The sequence below is a fragment of the Sinocyclocheilus rhinocerous genome, unplaced genomic scaffold, assembly GCF_001515625.1.
Source record: "Sinocyclocheilus rhinocerous isolate Xijiao unplaced genomic scaffold, SAMN03320098_v1.1 scaffold368, whole genome shotgun sequence".
Lineage (NCBI taxonomy): Eukaryota > Metazoa > Chordata > Actinopteri > Cypriniformes > Cyprinidae > Sinocyclocheilus > Sinocyclocheilus rhinocerous.
The window spans coordinates 1,063,237-1,074,413 of NW_015664681.1; the positions used below are offsets into that span (position 1 = coordinate 1,063,237).

An 11,177-nucleotide genomic window follows, 5' to 3' on the forward strand; every position below is an offset into this window, starting at 1 on the left:
AATAAATTATTATATCAATTAAATAACATAAATTAGGGGTGTGCGATATTGACAAAAAATGATATCTCTATAATTTTCTGGGATTTTATCAATAACGATATTTAGACAGTATTTTGCTGAGTATGTTATTGTGCTGATATCTTAAGGACTACCGTGGACAGCTGATTCCTGAATTTTTTGATATTCTTCAGTTTTATGGGCATTTTTACCTTTAAGCCATTTTTTCTAAAAGTGTGCACCATCTTTTGAATCAAATTCTTGCATTTGGGTTGTTACCAAGCAAATGAAATCAGTATCAACAAAATGTATCTTTGCAATGCAGAGGAAACACAGAAGCTGCATTAGAAGTGCCATTTAGATGCATTTACACACTGTTTAATGCAGCTCTGAGGGAAATTAAATACTTTAACCTTCAGTTACAAATGCATAAATAATGTTTTGATATTTCAAACATAAAACATTGAAAACTGATGTTTGAAATGATTTAAATGAAAAGGCACCTTAAATTAAAGCAATAAGCCCCAAGAAGCCGTGGCCTACAGTGAATTTTTTTAATCTATGTATATTTTTTAAATATACATATTAATAATATAATATACTATTATATACATAATATACTATACTATAATAATATAATATACATATAATAATATACATAGCTATATATATATATAAATTATATTAAATTATATTAACAAAAAATGAAATAAAAAAATAAGCAAGCTGCAGGCTTAAATATATATGCCGCAACTAACTGCGACGGAAGGAATCTGCTGGAATGTTGAAAATGATGGACTGGCCCCCCTCAAAATCCGGACCTCGGCCCCAAATTCGAGCAAATTTGGGGCGAGTTGGAAAACAAACTGAACAGATCTATTGTACATCCAAAGGAAAGCCTTTGGTTGAGTTGCAGAAGGCATGGGATAACATTAGTGTTGAAATTCTCAGGAAATATATTGACACTATGCCAGAGAGATGTACTGCTGTAATTGCTGCAAAAGGTGGACATACCAAATATTAAAGTTACAACTGGATAAAAACAGTACGACTCACTTCATTTGATATTTGTTGTGCTCAGAGCAACCATCTGCATGTTTCATGAACATTATGAAATTAAATCATGTTTTTGAGGCAAAAAAGGTCAATATTTTCAGATCTGGCAGGTGTTCTAACAATTTTGGCCACCACTGTTATATATATATATATATATATATATATAGGCCTATATATGTCCTCTCCTCACTGTAGGTGTATGTTTTCCCTAATTTTATGGACCTCTTTGTGGCTTTTTATTGTTCTTGCTGAGTGGGCTTCATGGATTCACGCTTACAGGGATATTCCTTTAGACTCATTTCTCAGCAAAAATGTTGTTTAATTTTTAATGCTTACATTGCATCATAATATTTTGCTGCTTTCCACAAGGACAAGCACCACCTCTCTGTGCAACCCCCAAGAAGCCACCACACGGAGATCTCTTCCTGCGGTACAAAGAAGGTGACATCCTCACCTCGGTTCAGTATCTGTGCTATAAACCTTACAAGCTCAAGGGAGCATCTCAGCGGGCATGCCTTCCCAATGGCACTTGGAGTGGCAGTGCTCCTGTATGCATAAAGGGTACGCTGACACTTATGTAGTTATGACAACTGTTTTCAGTATAAGACACTTTGAGACTGACAAAGCTGCTTACAATCAAAGTGAGGTGTGCATGTATGCCTGGGAGTAATGCTTCTTCGAACTTGAGATCACAGAACATCAGCTTCTATTGAGATCTTTCAGCATTTTAAAATGTATGAAAATGTATAGATTTGAAATTTAAACAATGCTCTAAAAATCTGTTTTGTTGTTGGACCATTGCAAATTTTAGTGACCTGTTCCACTGCTATTTGAATTACAGAAGTGACCATAAAAGACTGTCCACCTCCACCACAACTCCACAATGGATACGTCACTGAGGTTTCAGGCTCTGATGGCAGAATAAAATATGTTGAATATTTCTGCAACAATACATATATTCTCAGTGGAGACTCAAAAAGAACATGCCAGAAGAACGGGACCTGGAGCGGCAGTCAGCCCCTGTGTGTCAGAGGTACCATCTCTACTTCAAGTTGCAAAGCAATTATGAAATACCTTTTGCAAACACACTGTCAACTTGAACATCTAAACTGTTTTACAGCTTGTAGAGAACCTAAAGTTTCTAAACTTGTGCAGCAGAAGGTCTTGAAATACCAACCTCCTTCTAGGTAGGCATTTTTCATTTCTTTATGATCGTGTGACATTACACTGGCAAAGTTGGATCCTCATTTTATCCCTTTTAATGCTAGGAAAAGTCCAGTCCACAAGCTGTACTCTGCATCCAGTCAGGGAGGGACTGAAGCAGACACACTGGAGAAAGCCTTTTCTGTTTTTGGAGATTTGCCACCAACTTTCCACCATGTGTACACCAGCATAGAATATGAGTGTGTTTCAGCGTTTTACAAGCATTCTGGTAGTGCACGCCGCACATGTCTAAAGACTGGCAAGTGGAGTGGACGTCATTTCTCCTGTTCACCAGGTGAGGGAAGCACTGACACATTTAAAGGGGTCATATGATGCGATTTCAAGTTTTCCTTTCTCTTTGGAGTGTTACAAGCTGATTGTGAATAGATAAGATCCCTGAAGTTGCAAAGACTAAAGTCTCAAAACCAAAGAGATATTCTTTATCAAAGTTAAGACTCTGCCACGCCCCCCTAAAACGGCTCATTCTAACACGCCCCCACATATCTACCCCACTATGTGGAAATATTTGCATAATGCACCCAAATGTGCAAAAACCAAAGAGATATTCTTTATCAAAGTTAAGACTCTGCCACGCCCCCCTAAAACGTCTCGTTCTAACACGCCCCCACATATCTACCTCACTATGTGGAAATATTTGCATAATGCGCCCAAATGTTCACGCAAAGAAAGAAGGCGTGGTTTTAGTAACCGCAGTTAGTGTTGAAGCAGCATGTCAGGGAGACGCTGTGTGTTTCTAGGCGAAAGCAAAAGCACTTTATTTGGCCTTCCGGAAGTAGATGCATTTAGGAATCTTTAAGATTACTTACAACAGAACAGCAATGCATTTTATGGACGACCGTTTCGTGAACCTAGGAGAGGAGGTAATTCTGACTTTGCTATGACAATCTGGCGCTTCTGCATCAGCTACTGTTTTGTTATTAGTTTTAGTATTTGCTATTGACTGTTCAAATGCGGAGTTTTGCGCATCGCGTGTGTGTGTGTGTGTCTGTGTGTACGTGCGTGCGCGCGTGTGTGTATGAGAGAGAGAGAGAGAGACAGGGTCACATCACAGTGGAGTCAGCTGTCTTAACCGTGGCTTGTGTACTGCAAACACATACCAGCTTCATCACTGTGTCTGTCACGCGACTCTGTTCCCCTTTCGGGCTTGAACTGATGGTAAAACTAATGACATTATTTACTGTCTTTACATTTATTTTGAAAGCTGAAGCTCGCGATTATGGTAAGGGGCGTTACATTTCCGACGAGTGCTTGCGGTGTTCGGCCAATCACAATGCACTGGGTCAGTTGGCCAATCAGAGCAGACTGCGCTTGTCGGAAGGAGGGACTTTGTAGAAAACGAAGCGTTTGAGAGAGGCGGGGCATAGAGGACCTACAATAATGTACAGTATTTGAAAAATAATGTGTTTTTTGAACATTAAAGCATGTCAACATATTCTGTTATACCAAATACACAAAATAATGATCTTTAAAAAAGCATCATATGACCCCTTTAAAGCATGTTATGGGTTCTGTTTTCCTATTTACAAATATTTCCTATGCACTAATAACCCTGACAACTGTAGGCTGAACAACGATTATTAGAGTATGTTTTACTAGAAGATACTATTTCAGTATTTCAATCTTTCTGCTTCAAAATTTCACATTTTATCCAATGCCCTACTTGCCATTTCTTTGTAATTATTTGTGAAATTTACTAGCAATTTCTGAGTGAAAACTACACCATTTCTAGACCATAATTTCAGTGTGTATAATATAATTTTATAAAATTAAATACAGTAAATATGTAAATAATAATAATTATTATTATTATTGTTATTATTATTATTATTATTATTATTACTACTACTACTACTACTTTTATTTTACATTTAAAACATATTGTGGAACCTGTTTTCCTATTTACAAATACTTTAATAACCCTGAGTGATGTTGACTGACAAAGCAGAATTACATTATTATTCCAATAATCGCTAACACTCATTTTTACATTTATTTTATAATATTGTTTTCTATTTAATTAACAATTATTTTTATTTTTTATTATTATTTTTTATTTTTTCAAAGCTGGCACTCACTAATAATCTGATATAATTAGAAATTTGTGCCAGAACTCACCCACTCACAGAACTGGCATTCATTCTCTTCCAGTATGCGGTAAATTGCCAGCTGCCAGGCCCCAGAATTTCACAGAGATTCACTGGCCATGGCATGCTGCCATATATACCCGTCTGTACAATGCCAGCCCTCTTATGGCAAGGACCAAAAGACAGGGGGACACGTTTGCCATAGATGAGGAAGAGGAGGGAGAGGAAGATAAAGAATGGATTAAGAAGGACCAGGGATGGCAGCTCGTCTGCAGCGGGGCTCTGGTCAACCAGCACTGGGTCGTGGTGGCTGCTCATTGTGTGACGGAGCCTGGACAGACTGAAGCGCTCAGTACAGATGATCTAAATGTAGTGATGGGAAAACATTACCTCAGTGACCTTAGAGAGAACAAGAGACTACAGCACATACAGGTAAGAGCTTTCAGACTACAATATGTCTTGCAGAAGTTCCTCTAGCAGTTCCTCTAAATTACCAATGCAATTCAAACATGCACCATTTAATTATCCATTTATTTGTGTTACATATAAATTGCATGTAATAATTCAGCTTAAAACACTAAATAACTCCTGACATTAACAGAACAAGACCTTTCCATAAAGCCAACAGCATTACCATATTTTATGACTTGGAAAGTTCTTGGAAAGCCCAAAGCCATACTGAGGATACTGCAGACTAAATATACGCATTAAAACTCAAGGCACATTCTTATCGATAATCTATGATTAGGCTTTGCCAGGTAGTCTGTAGGATTATTTACTTCTCAAACCGTCCACCCTCTTTCAGTTCAAGTCTTTCATCATCTCTGTTCCCACACAGATCTCTCAGATCTACATCCATTCGAACTACGATCCACATGTCTTAGACTCTGACCTGGCCATACTGAAGCTGGCGGACAAAGCTCGAATCAGTGAGTATGTGTCCCCTGTGTGCCTGCCGCGTCTGCAGGGTGGAGAGGTCACTGCAAAGCAGGCCTTCCTCACCGGCTGGCCCGTAGCAGGCCAACACAGGACACACACAGACTCCGAGGCCGCCCGGACCGGACTGATAGAATTAGCTGATGTGGTGAAGTGCGAAAGGCAATTCAGCAAACACGGGGTACCGATCAGTATGACTGACAACATGCTATGTGGACGCCAACATCCACTCAGCCCGTCCATGATCTGCCCTTCTGAAACCGGAGGGATCATTCTTTCTCTCTCTGCTGATTCCCAACCCACTTTAGGGCTGGAGCCTTTCCCCCCCGGCAGATCAGAAGATGCTGATTCTCATCATGCTTGGGAACTGCTGGGGCTAGTGAGCTTCGGATATGATCTGCGGGGCTGTAATCCAGATTTGTACACTATCTACACACGGGTAGTAAACTTTAAGAACTGGATCGAAAAGAACATTACATAGAGCTTTAGATCAAATATTATAGCATGATTGTCCGTATAGCATTTTCGGTCACACTTTATTTTAAGGTCCAATTTTCACCATTAACAAACCATTAACTATGACTTTTGCCTCAATGAACTCCTAATTTGTTGCTTATTAATAGTTAGTGAGGTAGTTGTTAAGTTTAGGTATTGGGTAGGGATGTAGAATATGGTCATGCAGAATATATGCTTTAAAAGTACTAATAAACAGTCAATATGTTAATAATAGGCATGCTAATAAGCAACTAGTAAATAGTGAGAATTGGTCCCTATTACTAAAGTGTTACCGCATTTTCCATGTTCCAGATCATAAAAAATGGAGATGATGTTGCATTGTCCTTTCATATTGGTCATTCATTTGACAGAGAAGTTTTTTTTTTTGTTTTTTTTTGTATGATTGTTTTGTATGATTTTTTTGACAAAAATCATATTCAAAAAATCTAAAGTTCATTGATGAGAGAAAGTGTGAAACTTGAGATTTCCCAACTAGTTTATGGCCTTGCGTGTGTATGAGGATATGTTTTTGCATGGTAAAATGAAGAGGATGCGTTCCATGTGAATTCAGTCACTGGGTTTGCAGGCCTTAGCTTGTTTTTGCTCTCTCTTCAAGATGTTTCACAATCCAATTTGCTCATACTTTTTACACCATCAATATGTATTTACTCGTGCCTTTAGTGCAGCTCCTGTCGACTAAAACTGGGACAGTGTATTTATTTTTCAAAATGCTTTTAAATAAATGAAATTCGAGAAACACAATATCGTATTTAGTGTTTTTATTAACAAATGTTCCTTCATTTTGTGATCATTTTATAAGCTTTATCTAAAGATTATAGTACACTTACAAGGATGGCCTCCTTAAGGACACACTGGTAACTCATGGCTCATTTCTTACAGGGATCAAACCATCCACCTAACTAGTGTTGACCACAGATGCTATTATAATTGAATGTTGGGGTTTCTCAAATCTAGCAAAATCCTCAGTTTTATGTACAGTATACATACAGTAACATTCAAAGTTTTGTGGTCAGTAAGATTTTGTTTTGTTTTTCTCTTATGCTCACTCAGGCTAAATTTGTTTGATAAAAAAGTAATGTGGTGAAATATTATTACAATTCAAAATATCTGCTTTCTATTATTCCTGTGATGGCAAAGCTGCATTTTTAGCAGCCATTTGATTTCTGAAGGATCATGGGACGCTGAAGACTGAAGTAATGTGTTGGAGTAATTAGCTAATATGCTGATTTGGTGCTCAAGAAACATTTCTTGCTGTTATCAATATTGGAAAGAGTTTTGCTGCATAATATTTTTGATGACACTTATTTTCAGGATTATTTTATTAATGGAAGGTTTATTGAATAGAACAACAGTTATTTGAATTATAAATATTTTGTAACATTATACATGATTTTGCTGTCACATGTGATCAATTTAATACATCGTTGCTAAATAAAAGTATTAATTTATTATGTATATACTATGTGTTTGTGTGTGTGTGTGTCTCTCTCTATATATATATACACATACACACACATATATATAGTACACTGTAAAAAATTCATGTGAAATATACAGGAATTTACTGTGTTTGTGCACAGGAAATTACTGTATACTAGTTCACAGTAGAATACCGTAGTTTCAGTCAAAATTGCAGTAATGTAAGAAGTACTGTGAGTGTCACAGTAACCAGCAATGTCTTGCAGAAAATCACAGTAACTTCCAATGTATTGTAGAAAAAACAATAACTAATTATATACTGTAGAAAATCACAGTAATTACCAATGTATTGTAGAAAACACAACAAGCAATTATGTACTGTAGAAAATTACAGTAGCCAACAATGTGCTGTAAAAAAAACACAAAAAAAACACAGTAACCTTTTATATCCAGCTTAGTTTTCACAAGAGAGCTATTTGTACCTTGAATGTGTTTGGCTTCTGGTGTCTTTCGCTTCCAGTTATTTTACCTGTACAAAAACAGCCCATTATACTGCTTCATACAAACTTTTAATTATTATCATATTATTTTAACTTCAGTATCATAATCATAAATTCACCCCCCAGAACGCGATTTCACCGTACTGCCATACTGAAACCCAGCCACTGGGATAGAGAAGGAAAACATAGTAGCCTACACTGGCAGCTGGGTTTCCAGCCAATGACTGCATTTAATTTGACCTCACTGTAATTCAATTACATTTTAGGTTTGAATAGAGAATACAGGAAGCAAATGAATTCTTTAATAAAAATAAAAATAAAAAAATGACAGAATGTCATCAAGATTTTATTGTTTTCAACACATCTAGCAATAAGTGAAGAATGATAAATGAAGCTTGTTATAATGATGAGCAGTTAACTGTGACTGTTGATAAATGAATATTTATATTTAAATCGTGCAACATGCATTATTTATTTCATATTAATTTTTGTTTTATTTTTTTTATTTGGGCTGAACCAATATAACTAAACAGAAATGGAACCTGTCGGTACTGATAGTCTAGTGGTTAGCGCACTGACATATAGTGCAACTGTGTCTCCTGGCTTAAGGTCCTTTGCCGATCATGTTCCCCACGAATCGCTACACTGTCCTGTGTAATAAGTGCAAAAAAAAAAAAAAAAGGTTGCACTTGCAAATTAGTGAGTTTTACTTTACAGTTACATGGTTGCTACTGTAAATGAAAACAGCGAAAATATGGTTATTTCTTCTACAGTAAGTTACTTGTCACTAGCTGCCAGTTAATTACTGTAGTTCTTTTCTACAGTAAGTTACTTGTCACTTGCTGCCGGTTAATTACTGTGCTTTTTATACAGTAAGTTACTTGTCACTTGCTGCCAGTTAATTACTGTGAATTTCACAGTCAGTTTCTTACAGTGTACAGATAAATGACAGAATGATCTTTCAACAATTTATTTAGGATGACAATAGTTTTTTTTGGGGTTTTTTTGGTAATACTACAGAAGTGTAGCATCATGATATTGGATATCCCTGGGGGTTGTTCTCTGTTTTCCATGCTCTTCTGTGATGTTGTGATCCTGAAAATAGAGGGTGTAGAAGCTAATCTGTTACTACCTATAGGATCCTGACCTTATGCCTGTGCATGTGTGTGTGTGTGTGTGTGTGTGTGTGTGTGTGTGTGTTATGAATGCAGACAATCTGTTGGATGTTAATAGTGAAAGGGGGGTTCAGTATGTTTCTTGATGTTGGGCAAGTCTAGGCAGAGCTGTATGTTTATGTCTATGGTTTCTAGGTTTGTCTGTTTATCTAACTTTTTTTGCAAGATAATCTGATTGATATTGCGCTTCATCCAAAGATTTAACTTTAAAGTCTTTCTTCTTTGGAAACATGTGCTTCATTTATGTACTTAGTTGACTCATACTTTGTAAATAGTCTTTAAATGCATTTACTGAGACTTGTGAAAAGTGTGTTAAAGTATTAAAGCTGTCCTCTCAGTAATGACAAACATTGCAGAATTTATTTATGCTGACTAAGCATCACATGTGAAGCTATTGCATTGTGGGAGGTTGTGGGAGTGGTTGCACTTAAATCCTACAAAAAGTGTTTAAGCTGAAAGATGCAGAAATCAATAAATACAAGTATGGTCTCTAGGTAAGATTATTTAAAAAAAATGTATCAGAGTTTAAAATGAATAACAATAAAGTAGTTTGCAATGAACAAGTTGTGCATAAGGCACTATACACTCTCAGGAAAAGAAAAAGGGTACAAAAGCTGTCACTAGGGCGGTACCTTTTGAAAAGGTACAACATTGTACCCTTTTTAAAGGCTGCATTTTGGTACCTTAAGGGTACATTTTAGTGCCTACAGTGTACATATTAGTACCTAAAAGGTACAGTATAGTACCTTTTGCAAGGGTACTGCCCCAGTGAAAGCTTTTCTACCTTTTTTTCTGAGAGTAGAGGCAATACTCAAAACATATCCAACTGTGGGTTATTGACAATAATATGGACGTGAACTTTTTTCAACAAAGATTATAGGTTTATATTTATTTTAAATGTATATACAGTAATTTAAGGTAACCATTTCTATTATTTTTTGTCAATTTTAATCAATTATTTATTTAATCAATTATTTAACCAATTTTAATAACTTTTTAGCTTGTTGAAGTTTACTTAAAGCTGGCTTTAATTGAGCACTCTCTGTTTTTTAATTGCATATTATACATCTTATTGTGAATGATCCATCCATGTGTATGTTTAATTTTTTTAAATTTCCTCTTGACCTCATAATAATTTTAATCATAAAGTCATAACTTGATCTTCTGGTGAAAACAACAGTCTTCTCTCTGGTGTTGCTGTACACTGGACTTATTAATTAGTTTGCTTAAACCCCGCCCCTTCACAACTGACTGCAAGTAATCGTGTTTGAATGTGATGGCCACATCTCAAAATCTATTCTATTTTTTTTCGATAATCAGTTTCACTTGGATGTATGCCACAATATGGACGAAAAGACCTGTGGCTACTTCCATTTCATTGTGACTCTAAATCCTGTGGTGTCACACAAATTGCGTCTTTAATACATGTACAAAAATAACATACAACAACAACATATCACTGCCTGGCACAATGTCAACTACGTATGCCCACATCCACATATTCCTGTAGCACTTATTCAGCTTTAGGCTTCTTGTAGCATGTTTGGTCCTTTGAGGTGAATTTATCTTGAAATTTACTTGTTATTTATTCCCACTGATGCATGATTCATGAGTAACACAGACCACTGACCTCAGTGATGCTGTCAAGGCTGGTAAAGACCTGTCTGTTTTCTTACATGATCCTCCATTAGCTCACCTCTGAAACCGGTGAGTGAGGAAAGTCTGCACTTGAGTCTAAATGACCTACGTAATTGGAGACTTCATTACCTGAATCAGTTACTTTAATCATAATTTTTGGGGTTACACTTTATTTCAAGGTGTCTTGTTACAGTGTAATTATATATTTAAGTACTGAGTAATGTTAATTAACAACATGCAGGCATATTTATAGGGTTACAGTTAGGAATAGAGTTTGGTTTAGGGTTAGTTGCATGTACTTATGCATAATTTACTGTTATTACCATAATATATTTTTTGTAGTATTTTTTTAACCAAAATTAAATGAATTCAAGGGGTCCTTTCTTAAATACAGGAAATTATTCATTATACAGATACATATAAATTATTGGGAACACTTTATTTTAAGGTGTCCTTGTTACACATTACATGTATTTACTATTATAATAACAATAAATTATGCATAAGTACATGCAACTAACCCTAACCATATAGTAAGTGCATGTAGTTAATTAATATTACTCAGTACTTAACTGTATAATTACACTGTAACAGGGAGACCTTAAAATAAATTGTAACCAAATTATTTTGTA

The 11,177-nt window shown here is 36.0% G+C and overlaps 1 protein-coding gene across 1 annotated transcript; it reads left to right on the forward strand.

Annotated features, from left to right (window-relative positions):
- The first annotated feature begins 1,409 nt into the window (after positions 1 to 1,409).
- Positions 1,410 to 5,868, forward strand: LOC107730240 (inactive serine protease PAMR1-like). The gene is made up of 6 exons (XM_016541012.1): positions 1,410 to 1,614; positions 1,898 to 2,086; positions 2,174 to 2,240; positions 2,322 to 2,551; positions 4,426 to 4,793; positions 5,200 to 5,868. The coding sequence occupies exons 5-6, from the start codon at positions 4,527 to 4,529 to the stop codon at positions 5,776 to 5,778; spliced, it is 846 nt and encodes a 281-aa protein (XP_016396498.1). The 5' UTR covers positions 1,410 to 1,614; positions 1,898 to 2,086; positions 2,174 to 2,240; positions 2,322 to 2,551; positions 4,426 to 4,526; the 3' UTR covers positions 5,779 to 5,868.
- The last annotated feature ends 5,309 nt before the right edge of the window (positions 5,869 to 11,177 follow it).

Coding starts and splice junctions, on each gene's coding strand:
- LOC107730240 (XM_016541012.1), top strand. CDS start 4,527: ATGGCAAGGACCAAAAGACAGGGGGACACGTTTGCCATAGATGAGGAA. Junction 4,794..5,199: donor AGAGACTACAGCACATACAG/GTAAGAGCTTTC, acceptor GTTCCCACACAG/ATCTCTCAGATCTACATCCA.